A 16,210-nucleotide genomic window follows, 5' to 3' on the forward strand; every position below is an offset into this window, starting at 1 on the left:
CTGAAGGGAAGGTGCTTATCCAGGCCTCTTGTGTCTTGCTGGGAAGCCCCACTACCGCCATTCTGTACCAGTGCACCCTTCCCAGGCCCCGTGCTACCACCGTCACTCTGGTCTAATCACGTTTGGAGCGCTGTCCAGTGTTACCATCAGTAGGACTCTGCAAAAACCATCCACAGCCAGCCAGTGTTGTGTGTCTATTACACTTGCATTTCCTTTCCCCAGCGACATGTTTGTTTCCCTTTTGTCTTTTTTCTTCTTTCTTTCTTTACATTTATCACTAATTCAACTGTAAGCTCTTCCTTATTCTGTCCGTCTCATCAAGTACACTCAAAGGTGTTTGGAATGTCCATCTTCTCCTAGAAATTTCTCCCCTAGCCATATGCCCTGCTCTAATTTACATGGGGTGCTGTGCACAAAGATGTTTAGCTTAATGGATTATAAGGTGGACACCCTTGTAACTGCCGCTCAGATAAAGAGCTAGGCCTCTGCCCATACAGCCCTTCCGCGTGGCCTCTCCCGTTCCCAGCCCCTTCCCCCCAAAGTAACACAGCTCTTAGAGCAGTCATGCTCTTGTATTTCTGAAAGATCGTTTTATCACCCGAATGTGTATCCCTGGAGACTTTAGTCTTACTCTTTAAAAAAAAATATTTGAGATGTCTTTTTTTTTTTTTTTAATAGGCTCCACACCCAGTGTGGAGCCCAGTATGGGGTGAACTCACAGTCCTGAGATCAAGACCTGAAATGAGATCAAGATTCAGACACTCAACCGACTGAGCCACCCGAGGTGCCCCTGAGATGTCTGTGTCTCTTTTTTGCCCTGTAGATTACTTGTCCATTCCCCTTTCCACTATTCTATTGAAGAACTGAACCATTTGACCTTCAGAATTTTCCACAGTGTGACTTTTGCTGATTACACGCTCATGGTAGCACCAGCTTTACTGAAGTATAGCTAACATACAATAAATGGCACATACTTACTCTGCACAGCGTGATATCTTCTGCCATATATCTGCACCCCTGAAAAGATCACCAGCATCAGGATATTAAATACAACTGTCAGCCCCCAAAAGTTCCTTGTGCCCCTTTGTAATTTCTCCCTGTTGCCTCGCCCTATCTCCTTTGCAACTGAGGGTCTGCTTTCCTTATGAGAGGCAAGTTTGTATTTTCTAAGATTTTATATAAATGGAATCATAAATGGAATTGTGCATTCTTTTTTTTTCTTTTGTCCTGGCCTCTTTCATTCAGCATAATTATTTTGAGATTCATCCCCGTTGTTGCAAGTTTTGATATTTTCTTCCTTTTTTATTGCTGGGTAATATTCCATCGTGTGGCTACACCACTGTTCGTCCAGTCAGTTGTGGAGAGACATTTGGGTTGCTTCCAGTCTGTGTCCTCTGTATTTCTTTCCGGAGATTTTTATCAGACTCAGGGTCAGTCTGTAGGAGACACAGAATGTCTGGTTTCTCTCCCGTTGTGATGATGGTGGTAATAGTTGCTTCAGGCGTACACCGTTAATTCATGGGTGGGAGGTTGGGGAAGAAGAGCTGGTTGCAAAATGATGGAATTCTAAGTCTACAGCTTATTTTTTATTTTGCAAGTCAGAACACTCTTTAAAGAGCTACTCCCCCCCATCTGCTGCTTGGTTGTCCAGTGGTACATCTCATATGGAGTGGGGTAAATGCTTTATTCTTTCCCTTAATTTACCTGTTTTCAAGACATCCACCCCAGCTCTCATTTCTTCGAATGAAACCTGTTGTTTTTGGTTTTGTTTTTCTGTTGGAAAAACTGGTAATCTCTTTGTTACCACTGTTTTGAAATTTCCAGTGATGTATCTCTGTTTTCTTCCATCAAGGTGGGCACTGATGGACTCTTTTACTTTTGAAAAACCAGTTCTAGAAAATGTTAGAGCCTTTTCTTTGATTTCTTCTCCTCTAGTTCATTCTCTTTCTGTGACACCCATTATTGAAATTTTGCACCTGCGGGTTTGGTTCTCTAATTTTGTCCTTCATTTTTTTCTGTTTTGCCGGGGGCGGGGGGAGGGGGTATTTCCTGAATTCTCTAACTCTTATGTTCAGCTTATCATTTCTGCCATGATCATACTTTTATTTTCCAAGAGTGCTTTCTTGTTTTCTGTTGTTGTCATTGTAAATAGCCTCTCTCCTTGTTTCACGGAGGTAGTATTTTCCTCCTTGAAAACAACGTTTCTGAATACAGTTTTCTTCTAACATTGATTGCATCTCTTTCCTCCAAGTTGTCTTTTTCTCCTTGTGGTTTTGACTTTTCATAGTAGAGATTTTACTTGAATGTCTGATGATCTTTGGATGTGTGGTCACATTGGCCAACAGGGCATTATCTAGGTTGTTTCCTTAGGGAAAACTCAAGGTCAGTATCATTAGGTATTTTTGTGATGATGGAATCTCTAAAATCCAAGTGAGGAAAAGAAGGCTGGAGAGGTCTCCGCTTTTACCATGTGTATTTTGCCTTGGTCTCCCTCTTTTTCGGCATGGTATCCCTGTATTCTCAACTCTTTCTAGAGTCCAGAGACCATCCGTTTTACTCTTGCCAGAGGAGAAAACCTCCCTTCTTATTCCATGGAGAGGCAGCCATCTGTTGCACCAAGTCAGGGGATCAGGGATCGAATTGTTTTTCATTTGCCACAGTCCTGGTTTTAGCCCCACCTTTGCATCCCTTTCCAGAGTTACCTGAGCCAGCAATTCCTGAGCCTTTTGGGGGCCCGGAGGTAGAAATTAGGCTGCGACTGTGCCTGCTTGCCTGCTAGCTTTCTTCAGGCTATTATCAGTGTATGTGGTTCATTGGAGCATTTTATTAAAAATTTGCACATTGAGAAGCGCCCGGGTGGCTCAGATGGCAAAGCGTCTGCCTTCGGCTTAGGTCATGATCCCAGGGTCCTGGGATCGAGCCCCACATCAGGCTCCCCGCTCACCAGGGAGTCTGCTTCTCCCTCTGCCTCCACCTCTCCCCCTGCTTGTGCTCTCTCTCTCAAATGAATATATAAAATCTTTTTAAAAATAAATAAATAAAATGCAGAGTGATTCAGTAGGTCCAAGTCGGAGCCTGAGATTTTGGATTTATGAGCAGCTCCTAGGTGATGCTTATGTCTCCGCTCCTCAGACCGCACTTTACGTAGCAAGATGCTAAGTCACTGGCCATTCATCCATTCGTTCTCCAGCCTCTGGACTTTTTTTTTTTTCCTGGTGTCTGCTCTAAATTCTTTTGTCATTGGAAGTTCTTCCCTTTAAAAATTTTATTAAAAATTTCAGACATGCATGCAAATAAATAGAATAACCATTAACCTGTGGTCGATCCTGCCCCATCTATACTCCCATCAACACCCACCCCAGCCAGACACATACACTGTGTTATTTTGAAGCAAATTCCAGAGCATGTATCTCATCTGTAAATATCTCAGTACGTATTTTTACATTTTTTGAATTACCGAAGAAGTTGTTTAGGGCTGCACGCCTTGGCTTGCAGTAGCTGCCTGCTTGGCATGTCCTTGCGTGGCCTTTCCTCTGTGTGCACCCAGCCCAGGGGTCTCTTGTGTGTGTCCAAATCTCTCCTTCCTAGAAGGATACCAGTCAGATTGGATTAGGTCCCAGGTGGCCTCATTTCAATTGTCTCTTTAAAGGCCTCATATTCGAATACAGTCACATTCTGAGGTACTGGAGATTAGGGCTTCAACATATGAATTTTGGGGACCGCAGTTCAGCCATCACAAAATACCATTATAATGCCAAAAATTAATAACTCATTAATATCATCAAATTTCTAGGCAGTGTTCCAATTTCCAGTTGTCTTATAAGTGTAATTCTCTTTAAAGATTTTATTTATTTATTAGCACACAAGCAGGGGCAGCAGCAGGCAGAGGGAGACGGAGCAGCAGACTCCCCACTGAGCAGAGAGCTGGACGTGGGGCTCGATCCCCCAACCCTGGGATCATGACTTGAGCTGAAGGCAGACGCTCAACCAAGCCCCCCAGGTGCCCCATAAGTGGAATTGTTTCGCTGAATTCAGATGAGTTCTACACAGTGCACTTAGCTGATGTATCTGAAGTCTTGCTTGGTTTTTTGTTATCGATGCAGTTTATTGAACATATGAGCTGTTTGTCCTGGAGAGGTGGCCTCCACCTGGATTTTGCTTACTGCGTCTCCGGGGGCAGTGCGACGTGTTCTTTTGTAAGTAAGTAGGTGAGTCTCCAGGCTTGGTCAGGCTCTGTTTTGGGCAAGTCGGCTTCACAGATGGTGGTGCAGCCTTCCTTCTGTCCCTTCGGATGTTTGTAGCTACGGATCATCACTGGCTGCTTCCCTTAACACGTCAGGAGTTACCGGATGGTGATTTTTCAGATTTTATTATTCCTTATTCACTTATCAGAGTGCTTCTCTAAAAGTAAACATCCCCTCACTTACTATTCTGTCACCTAGTGGCACAGTTAAAAAAAAAAAAAAAAAAAAAAGGAAAAAAAAGAAAAGGCAGAAAAAAATGCTTGATTGTTTCCTATTTTTACCGGTTTAAAAACATAGTGACTTGGTTCCCTAGTGTCCTCACATGGGACAAATTAGGTTTGCTTGTTCATTTTCGAATCAGGTACAAATTCAATTTACTAGTAGTTTCGTGGCATTATGAGAGCGAGTAGAGGTAATTGCATTTATTCAAAATGCCATCTTTCACTGGAAGCTGTATCATAATTTATACAGCCAATTTCTTATTGTTGGATATCTAAATTAATTCTGGGCTGTCACTTGTATGTCCAGTACTGTGAGATGAACATCCTTAAAAATAAATACCCTCACTTGCAGGGCACAGCTTGAGTTGTGAGAGCTACTCCCTCGTTGAACCACCACCTCAATCCAAATACAGAACATCTGCCTCTCTACCGGAAGTTCCCTGGTGTGCCTTTGCCCCAACCTGGCCCCAGATGTCCACTGACAGTCCGCCTGGCTTGTGGGTTTGTTTTGCTGTTCTGGAATTCCGTGGAATCTTGCCGTCTGTACTCTTTTGTGTCCGGTTCTTTTCATTCAGCACATTTCGGAGGTTTACCCCAGTGTAGCACATATCCTTTTTATTCATTCCTTTGTATTGCCGGGAAGTACATTCTGCGGGTGCAACACAATGTGGCTATTCCTCGTCCTGTTGGTGGACCTGTGAGACATTTCCAGTGTGGACCCGTGGTGAATAAAGCTGCTACACAGTTGTGTACCAGTTCGGGGACATCTGTTTTCACCTCTCTTGGGTAAATGGTAGGAGTGGGGTTACTGGATGGAATGGTAATTGGACGTTGGGCACCGTCAGAAAGCTCCGACGTGCCCGCGCGGTGCCGAGAGCTCTCGCCCTACTCCCTGCCAGCACGTGCGCGGTCAGTCTTCCGAACTTTACTGTTCGCGCGCGCACAACAGCGTCTCCTTGTGGTTTTCATTTGCATTTGTGTCTGTTCAGTGTGTCTGTTCAAATCTCGTGCCCATTTTTCTAACAGGCTAATTGCCTCACTGAGTTGTAAGAGTCCTTTTACATTCTGGATTCAAGTCATTGGTCACACAGTTATCATATTTTCTCCCAATCTGTAACTTTCCCTTTCTTTTTCTTAACTATGCTTTTAAAGAGAAGTATTTCTTTTTTAACAAGCCCAATTTTTCAGTTTGTGTATATGTACCTGGATGGCCTAAGAAAAGCTGTGCTTACTCTAGTGGATTGACTAGGATCCCCCCAAAATTCCTGTCCACCTGGAATGCAGCCTTATTTGGAAATGGGTTTTTGCAGATGTAATTAAGGTGAGGTCATATAGGATTGAGGGGGACCCTAAATCCAATAGTGCTCTTACAAAAGAGGAGAAGGCCACATAAAGACAGAGGCAGAGATCGGTGGTGTGCTGCCACAAGCCACGGACTGCCAGCGGCCATCAGAAGCTGGGAGAAATGAGGAAGGGTTCTCCTCCAGGGCCTTCGGTGGAGTGTGTCTTGGCTGACACTTTGGTCTTCTGGGTTCTAGAACCGTGAGAATAAACTGTTGTTTTGAGCCCCCCGGTGGTTAGTTTGTTACGGCAGGCCGAGGAATCAAATACACCTGCCTCGGATCACAAAGATTTTCTTCTTTCTTCCAGAAATTTCAGTTTCATGTCTACATTTTTAAGTTTTTTAAATGTTTAAGTCTTAAGTTTTTATTTAAATTCCAGCTAGTTAACATACGGTATAGTAATAGTTTCAGGTATATAATATAGTGATTTCAGCACTTCCATACAACAGCCACTGCTCATCACAAGTGCACTCCTTAATCCCCACCACATATTTCACCCATTTCCACATACACACACATACACACAAACATTTAATCTTACACATTTTGAGTTTATTTTTGTGTATGATGTGCTGTAATTTTTCCCAGATGGATATCCACTTTCCAGCATCATTTTTAGAAGAGACTGTCCTTTTCCCCCATTGACTTACCTTGCTTTTGAAAATCAAGTGACCATAAATATATGGGTCTATTTCTGGATCCTCGTCTGTTTCACTGATTTATAGACTATGCTTATGCTGATACCACCCCTCTTCCCTCTTTCTGTACCTTTATAACAAGTCTTAAAATCAGGTAGTATAAGTCCTCCAACTTTGTTGTTCTTAAAAATTATTTTGGGGGCGCCTGGGTAGCGCAGTCGTTAAGCGTCTGCCTTCGGCTCAGGGCGTGATCCCGGCGTTCCGGGATCGAGCCCCACATCAGGCTCCTCCGCTAGGAGCCTGCTGCTTCCTCTCCCACTCCCCCTGCTTGTGTTCCCTCTCTCGCTGGCTGTCTCTCTGTCACATAAATAAATGAAATCTTTAAAAAAAAAATTATTTTGGCTCTGCTCAGTCCTTTACATTTCCATAAAAATTGTAGAATCAGCTTGCCAGTTTCAACAACAAAAAAATATACTGAGTCTTCCAACCCATGATATATATCTTCATTGATTTAGGTCTTTAATTTTTTCCCATATTGTTTAAAATTTTCAGAACACTGTGCTTGCCTGTGCTTTTGTCAAATTTATCCCTAAATGTTTCATATTTTTAATGCTAATAAAATGTTATTTCATTTTTCAATTGTTTATCACTACTGTCTAGAAATATGATTTTTTAAAAACCTGCAATCTTGCTAAATTGTTACTTTTAGATTTATTATAGATTCTTTAGATTTTCTAAGTACATGACCCATGACTACGGTTTTACTTCTTTCTTTCTAGTCTTCATGCCTTTTATTTCCCCTTAAGGCCTGTTGCACTGGATAGGGTGTCCAAACTATGTTGAGGAGTGAAGGTGGATCTTAGGGGGGGAATGGCCACTCTTTCACCACTAAGCATGAGGTTAGATGTAGGTTTTAGGTTTTTCGTAGCCACTTTTTATCTGGTTGGCAGGTTCCCTCTCGTTGTTTGTGGAAGCTTTAATCATGTTGGATTTTGTTAAATGCTTTCAGATGATCATACGGTTTTTCTCCTTTAGTTTTCTGGAAATGCTTTTGCTTTTGGTATCAGGGTGATTCTGGTCTTGTAAAAGAAGTTAGGAGGTGTTTCTGTCTTCTGTTTTCTTTCAGGGTTGGTGTTTCCTCCTTAAATGTTTAGTGGAATTCATCTACATTGAGCCGAGGTTTTCTTTGTGGGAAGGTGTTTAAGTGCAAAAGGAGTTTCACAGACATTGTTCGGGATCTTTTTGACTGAGATTTGGTGGTGTCCCTCCAGAAATTTATGTTCCGTGACAGTTGTCTCATTTATTAAAATTATTCATAACTGTCCCTTATCATCCTTTTAATGTTTGTAGGATCTGTAGTGAGGTCCTCTCTTTCCTAATTTTGGTAGGTTCTTGCTTAGTTTGGCTGAAGTTTTATCAATTCGTTGTTGTTATTGTTGTTGTTGTTTTTCCAAAGAACCAGCTTTTGGTTCACTGGCTGTTCTGTTTCTTTTATAAACTTCATTGTTTTCTGCTCTTAGAGCCTTCCTTTAGCTTACTTTGGGTTTAATTCACCCTTTTTTAAGGTGGAAACTTAGGTCATTGAATTGAGACCTTCTTTTCCAAAACAGACAAATGTAAAGAAAACCAGAACAAAACAATGCAAAAGCAGTTAATGTATTGGGAATTAAAAGTGGGCTTTTATTTTACCCATTTTCTGACATTTGCACTGTTGCTTTTCAAAGTTGTTTTCTACTATAGCTTTTTAAAATTCTGATAATATAAATAATACATGCTGTTGAAAATTTTCAAATTCTATGGAAATGTGTTAGTTAGGATAGGCCATAAGAAATAATCACAAATCCTTACAGCGTAATACGACAGACTTTTATTTCTTGCTTACACCATACATCCACTGTGAGTCATCAGGGGCCTTGTCCTACAGTCACTCAAGGACCCAGGCTGACAGAGGCTCCACCATCTTGAGCTGTACCATCGGGAACACATGGCCTCTTTATTTCCTGTGGCAGGAGAAGAGAACACTGAAGGGGCTCTCCTCTGCAATTAAATGCTTTGGCCTCATAACCTTTTGGCTAGAAATAGCCACATCACGGGCCCACCTAATTTTAAGGGTCAAGGAACTGAAATGTCCACATGGGCCTAGAAGCAGAGAAGTAGGTAGGAGTGAGCACTGTAATTCTACACTCCAGGAAAAAGAGTTCACCTCTCCCCCTACTCCAGGATCATCCTTACTTCCTGTCTTCCTGCCTGGCCTCGCTGACCTTCCTCATGGCCAGCCTCATGTTTGGGGTTGGTGGGAATTACTCCTGATCTGACTGATCATTGACTCCTATTTTGGGGTGCTCTACTTTTGCAGCTCTTATGTGATTTTATCAGTACACGAATGAGACTTGGGAAAGGGCAGATCAAGAATCCTTTGCTAACTGCCTTAACAACATGGAAATTTCAAGTTTGTTTTTTAAACCTTGCTTTAGAGTATCTCTGAAAGATAGACAAGTAACTGGTAATCATGGTTTTATCTAGGGAGGGAACTGGACTGGATAGCGAGGAGTTGGGGGTAAGGAGTGTTGAGAGAGTGGGCAGGATGAATAATTTTCACAGCATACACTTCTATAACTTGACTTCTTTACCATGTAAATTATGTTACCTATTTTTAAAAACAAGTTAAATAAAAACCTGTTTCCTATATTTTAACTTTCTATATTGGATTTAATTATACTATGTAAATGAATGAGAACATGTTTCTTTAAAAGTTGTCAGTTGAATGACTTTTTGCTTTTTTTAACTGAACTTTGACATATCATCAAGCAAGGACCATATTTTGAAAAGTTTATTTACAGTTACCTTTTAAAGGAATAAAATTACATTATCCACGTAGATTAGTTCCAGTCCTTTGGGTATCAGTAATCAACCTAGTCACTTTTATTGGATGTTACCTTTTCAGAACTTTTTCACGTACATAATTTGGGTCCCTTTCTACATCTCCAGTTGTGAGTTGAGCCATAATGTAACTTAGTGAAGAATATGGGCTTTGAACTCAGACCTGAGCTTGAACTTCGGCTCCAGCGTTATCAGTCATCCACCCTTGGGAGATGCGCTTCTTTACCCCGCTCCTGTTTCCGCGTGCGGAGAAATCGCTACCTTTTGGGATTGGTGTAAGGGTTACTAGGTAAAAGGTATGCAAACCCCTGACGAACAAGGCTCAGTCCGTTATTTCTACGATAGGTTTTCTCCATTCACTGGGATCAGCGAGTCTAGCTACAGTGCTCGTTCCGTTTTCCGTACGAGAGGAGACCGGGATGTTACCCCGCTCCTGACATACTGCTGCTGAATGCACTTGGTTCTGGAAAACCTGAGATGGCATAACACAGCTCCGAGTACAGTATTATGTATTTGTATTCTCGAACTCTCATCATGGAACACAGGACTTTGCAAAAGCTACCTTATGGGCGATGGCACAACTGACCGCAGAGGAGAAGCTCACTGCCTGCCGTCAAGCTGAGCACCAGAGCGGTTCGTGAGATGTGAAAAAATGCCACTCTGCTCGCTAAATGTTTCTTTTTGGGAAAATACAGTAATTTTCCATTAAAAAAAATGTTACTTATGTTACATGCAGCACGTGTCAAAAGGTCCTGAAACCAAATAGTTTGGGAACTACTGGTTTAGACTCTGAAGCCCCAGGGCAAAAACTGCAATGCAAGCAGGACTTCTTTAAATAGATGCCGTGTGATATGTACACGTATCTTAGGGTCTTCGGGGGCTTCAACCTAAATGTATCCTCTGTCTTCCCTTCCCTGGAAGAAAAGAACATAGGCAGTTAATTAGTGGCTCTAATCCCCCAGAAAGTTACAGTTTTTCTAAGCAGAGTTGGAGCCAGTTAGTTACCGTGAACTCCCACTATGACTGCTGTTAATGGTGGTTATTTATGTTTTCTGTCTCCCACAGAGCTTAGTCACATGGCATTCTGGAATGCCAGGTACCAAAAGTAAGATCACTGAAGGCAGTACGACTGAGATGATCAGTCAAGACAGACCTGCAGAAAGCGGAGTAAGTATGTTAAGTGTCATGTGTTGCTAAGAATTAATTGGGTTTGTTGTTGTTTATTTGAGAGAGAACTCGAGGCAGGGGGAGGGCAGAGGGAGAGGGACAAGCAGAGTCCCTGCTGAGCTCAGAGCCTGACACAGGGCCACAGGGCTCTCACTCAATCCAGGAACCTGAGATCATGACCTGAGCTGAAATCAAGAGTCAGATGCTTAACCAGCTTAGCCACCCAGGTGCCCCTGCTTTAAACAGGAACCCAGAGACTGGATCAGTGAAAAGAAATCATGGTTTGTTTCCTGCTAATTCTTCTAAACTGGCCAGATCAAAAAGCCCAAAGATGCCTTAAAAGGACTTCCACATTAACTACTCACTTTGTATATGAAACATATGAATCGATTCATACATAGTTTTAAAAAATCATTCAGGAAAAGAGCCATTATCTTATAAATCTCTGGACCCCTGCAGTTATTGTGAACGTTTTTCAAAGGAAAATTCAGGACAGGTAGCCTGTCAACGGATTTCTTGTCTTGGGAGGTTGTTTAAAGAACAAAATACTGGAGTTTTGAGTACTTTCAGTGGTTTATGGGGGAAGCGTGGTGTAAAATTGGTATCACGAGAAAGTTCTGAATGGTTTCCAGGATCACGATATTCAGGAACTGGTGTAAAACGACTAGAACCTCTTGTTCCGATATACTTCGTTTTGGTTGCTTAAATTGCCTCGAGTTGCGTATCTTCCCAGGGCCTTTTCCCCCTCATCTCTAGTTTCTTACAGCTTTCTGATTCTCTGACGTGTTCCATTTCAAACTTGTCTTCATTCTTCTACTCCTCTTCTAAAGAGGTTCCTGGCTGGTGCCTTGGTGGCCATGGCTGATCGTCCTTCTCGCGACTTTCTTCTGTCCTTCCAGTCGGCCCCTCTCTGAGAGCCAGTGAGGTAGTGGGAACTCGGGAAAGATCCCTTGGATGCTTACCACGTAAAATGGGTTCCTTAGCTTTATTTAGTTTCGGAGGAGTTATAAAGGATGCAGATAATTCTGTTTCTTGTATCCTAAAGATACATTTCTTAGAATGGGGGTCTTTATAAATATGAACCTACTCTATTTACCCTCTTCACAGCCCTTCCAAACCAACATCGGCTATTTAAAACAGCCTGGGTTTTTTCTTGGCACAAGGAAGACTTCATATATTATCATTCTATCTGGGCTTCCTTATCCAAACACCGCCACTTATAAAGCCAGTGGCATCTGTCGAGGTGGTAGCCATGAGTCAATCCTTTGTACATCAAATCTGAATGGAACTTTTTGGGAAAGGGTCAAGTTAAACTATGTAATTTAAACTATATATAATTTGGGGGGAAAATTGAGCATACAAAAGAACTTGTTTCATTGGTTCTTTTATAGTTATGAAAGTAGGTATTAACTGATTTTTTGGTAACTGTCTTTACATATATACACGTGTGTCTGTGTGTATGTGTAAATACATAATTTGTGTACCTTAGTAAGTCAGCTTATGACATGGTAGATTTATAGCCACGACAGTATGTTAAAGAAAAAATTATTCATGCCCCTTGCTCAAGAACAGTAAGGCAGACTTACCCAGGCCCCTTGCACCAGCTGTAGGGACCACCACAGTGAGATTCTGCAGTTGGGTAGAAAGATTGGGCTCAACTCTGAATACAACAAAGAATAGTGGGAATTTATAGCCAAGGAGCAAGGTGGAGGTTAGCGGGTAGAATATTATTGAGGAAACATCAGGGATAATAAGGGATTCTTGCTAAAGGCAGGAGAGGGTGATAGGTCATCAGTGGAAGATGGTGTGGTTAGATAAGGAACCCAATCCGATATTGAAGGAGGTCAGATCCCGAGGATGACAGAGTCTAGCTAACCTCACTTAGCAGGAGTCTTGCTAAAGTTGGACAATGGAAAGATGAACAAGGAAGCTCAACTTTCTTCTCAACATGGAAAGACTCAAGTTAGGTTCAGTCTGTCGAGAGAACGGATAGCCTTCCCTCACCCTGATCTTTTTTCTTTACCGTCAGACAATGTCGTCAACGACTCCCTTGAAATTATTTAATCCTCATTTATCTGGTTTCAGGCAAATTCAGTTTTTTTACTTTTCAGACTTGATATTCCCTTACTTTTTTCCTTGAAGTTTGAGAAATTCAGAGAACGCTGTAACACTATATTCATAACTCGATGTGTACCCTTTTAGTCTTTTTCTGTGTGTGTATAATGTCTTAATAATTAGATGTTGCGGCAGAATTCTGTAACCTGCAATTCACTTAACATACTGTAGAAATTTGTATTTTTGAACATGTAACAAATTCATTAGGCTTAACATTTAATGAGTACAGAAGAGGAAGAGTGAAAACAGTCTTCCTCCTATCTGGAGAAGCATTTTTAGTAGTTGCCTTAACAGTGTATCATAAGGATGTACCCTGTATTATTTTTAACCCATCTCCCAGTTGTTGACATTTGTGTATTTCATTATTTATAAACACTGTGGTGGAACAGTCCTACAGAAACAACTTTTGGTCAACCGTGTGTTTTTTTTAATGATAAATTTCTTGAACTTCCTTCCATCCTTTTTTTTTTTTTTTAAAGTAATTTCTACCTCCAGTGTGGGGCCCAAACTCACTACCCTGAAATCAAGAGTCGCAGGCTCTACCAACTGAGCCAGCCAGGTGCCTCTCCTTCCATCGTCCTTTTTCTGATTTCTTCCCCTTTGACCTTTTTCATCATCATCTACTACTCCCTCCAAATGCCTTAGTCCCTCAAGCCTTAACTCTTATCCCTTTGCTTTTACCTAGCAGTTCTTAATGTTCTCTGATATCCATACTCAACCACTGTTCCTTCCCTGGACTCCCTCATCTGTCCGGGTGCCATATCTGAAAGATCAGGTCCCAAAGCGAAATCTTGTTCTTTCCTTTGGCTATGTCCCCGGTATTTTCAGCTTTACCGTCTGCTATTTATATCTTCAAGTTTCAGAATGATGATCCTGCAGCAAAATGCTATCATAAACTTCACTGACAAAAAGAAAGCTGGTCGGTAATAATGCTCATTGTCTGGAGTCAGGGTGAAACTGGGTTAACAGCCATCAGTGATCGTTAAGGAGTATTTGTCAGGCTGCTATTTTTGTGTTTTGGTTCTGGTAGCTAAAAGTACTTTTCTATCTCTACAAGTTATTAAAACCTGTACTTTGACAGAAGTTGTAGTAATATATGTAACATTTTGCTTATAGATCTGAGAGTTCTGGACCATCTGGGTCTCAGAAAATGACCAAAGTGTACACATTAATTCTTTCTGATCATATTCTGTATTATGAGAAATATAAATTCCTATTTATATATAGTGGGCCCCTGAACAACACAGGTTTGAAGTGCAAAGGCCCACTTATATGCAGATTTGTCCAATAAATATGGTACAGTGCTATATACGAATTTGCCTTATGGTTTCCTAATATTTTCTTTTCTCTAGCTTACTTTACTGTAAGAATACAATATATAACACATATACAAAATACGTGTTAACTGACTTACCAGTAAGGCTTCCGGTCAACAGTAGGCTATATTAGTAGTGAAGTTCTGGGGGAGTCAAAGTTATATAACAGATTTTTGACTGTACAGGGGTCAGCACCCCTGACTCCTTCCTTGTTCAAGGATCAACTGTAATTATCTGGGAAGTGACTGAATTAAATTAGTTCTTTGAAAATAAAGTTTGTTTTAAAGATTTTTATTTATTTATTTGACATGCGGGGTGGGCACAAGCAAGGAGAGTGGCAGAGGGAGAAGCAGGCTTCCCACTGAGCAGGGGGCCCGATGCGGGACTCGATCCCAGGACCCTGGGACCATGACCTGAGCCGAAGGCAGACACTTAACTGACTAAACCACCCAGATGCCCCGAGAATAAAGCTTTAAAACAGACATAGCATCAGGTTTTCTTTTCATCTTTCCTTACAGGGATGGAAGCTACAGTAAAGCAGTGTTTTATCCTACGTACTTCAGCAGACCTTCTGCAATTCAGCTAAAACCATGACTGCTCTTTCTTCAGAGAACTGCTCTTTTCAGTACCAGTTACATCAAGCAAATCAGCCTCTAGATGGTAACTGTCTGCTATTCTTGATTATACTTGGGAAAATATTACTGAATATCCTCACACTAGGAATGAGAAGAAAAATCATCTACCAGAATTTTATGGAATATTTTTGCATTTCACTAGCATTCATTGATCTTTTACTTTTAGTAAACATTTCCATTATATTCTATTTCAGGGATTTTGTGCTTTTAGGCATTAGGTTTACTAAATACCACATCTGCCTATTTACTCAAATTATTTCTTTCACTTACGGCTTTCTGCATTATCCAGTTTTCCTGACAGCTTGTATAGATTATTACCTGAATTTCTCTAAAACCACAAAGCTTGCATTTAAGTGTCAAAAATTATTTTATTTCTTTATAGTAATTTTAATTTGGATTTCAGTCCTTGCTTACGTTTTGGGAGATCCAGCTGTCTACCACAGCCTGAAGGCACACAGTATTTATTCTTACCAGTGTCCTTTCTACAGTAGCACTCAGAGTTACTGGCTGTCATTTGCCATGGTGGGGATTTTATTTATGGCTTTTCTAACCTCTTGGTCAGAAGTTACTGCTTTGGTACAGGCTGTTAGGATGACTTCCTATATGAATGAGACTATCCTATATTTTCCCTTTTCATCCCACTGTAGTTACACTTTGAGCTCTAAAAAAACACTCTTGCCCAAGTTCATTATCTGTTTTCTCGGTACCTGGTTACCATTTGTACTACTTCAAGTAATTATCCTTTTACTTAAAGTACAGATTCCAGCATATATTGAGATGAACATTCCGTGGTTGTACTTCGTCAATAGCTTTCTCATTGCTACAGTTTATTGGTTTAATTGTCACAAGCTTAATTCAGGAGACATTGCATTACCTGTGGATCCATTCGTCAGCTGGAAATGCTGCTTCATTCCACTTACAATTCATAATCTTGAGCAAAGTGAAAAGCCTATATCAATAATAATTTGTTAATGTTGCCATGTTAAAACTCATTAAAACTGACAACTACAGTAAGAATCGTAATTTTACAAACGGGAGAGGAATTACAAAGATTGAACTGAACTGAAGCTCCCTTCCCCGGCCCCAACTTACATACCTTTGCAGAATGTGTCTTTTGGGGCTATGGTATTAAAAACAAAATAATTCCAAGACAATTTTTTACACCTGTTCAGAGCACTGCGTGTTACCAATATTAACACAAAGTGAAACCAGTTAATATTTGGCCATACTGATTTCATGTTACCCAAAAAACTAATGGATGCAAGCTGTTATGTAAATGTGAGATTCTCCTGCCAATAATATACAAATGTAAATAAACATTTTTATTAAATTCAGAGCAAGAAAATCAAGAATCATTTTCTTAAAATTATTTGGTGTAAATATTCTTTTAACATAAAGGGAAGATTAGCTCAATTTAAATGTCGGTAATTTTCAAAAATATATCTCTCTTTTTAATACAGATATTCCTGGAAAAAAAGTTTTAGTTGCTCACCTTACAGAACTGGGAGTAGTGACTAGGTCTCTTTCCATGACATACCAGATTCATTTTCATTTATAACTTATAGGTCACATACTTGCATGTCAAATCATAATCACATGGGCAGTGTATCACACTGTAAAAGTAACTGTTCACAGTCTGGGGTGGGTAATT

The 16,210-nt window shown here is 40.8% G+C and overlaps 1 protein-coding gene across 1 annotated transcript in view; it reads left to right on the forward strand.

Moving 5' to 3' along the window:
- The window catches only part of GPR160 (G protein-coupled receptor 160), a 43,258-nt gene extending 27,350 nt beyond the window's left edge, over window positions 1-15,908 (forward strand). Inside the window, exons 3-4 of the mRNA XM_026498863.4 lie at window positions 10,392-10,493; window positions 14,443-15,908. Of these exons, the coding sequence (XP_026354648.1) occupies window positions 14,515-15,531 (1,017 nt within the window). The 5' untranslated portion in view covers window positions 10,392-10,493; window positions 14,443-14,514 and the 3' untranslated portion in view covers window positions 15,532-15,908. The remainder of the gene's footprint in view (window positions 1-10,391; window positions 10,494-14,442) is intronic.
- Window positions 15,909-16,210: the final 302 nt, after the last annotated feature.

This window comes from Ursus arctos, unplaced genomic scaffold (genome assembly GCF_023065955.2).
Source record: "Ursus arctos isolate Adak ecotype North America unplaced genomic scaffold, UrsArc2.0 scaffold_4, whole genome shotgun sequence".
Taxonomy (NCBI): Eukaryota; Metazoa; Chordata; class Mammalia; order Carnivora; family Ursidae; genus Ursus; species Ursus arctos.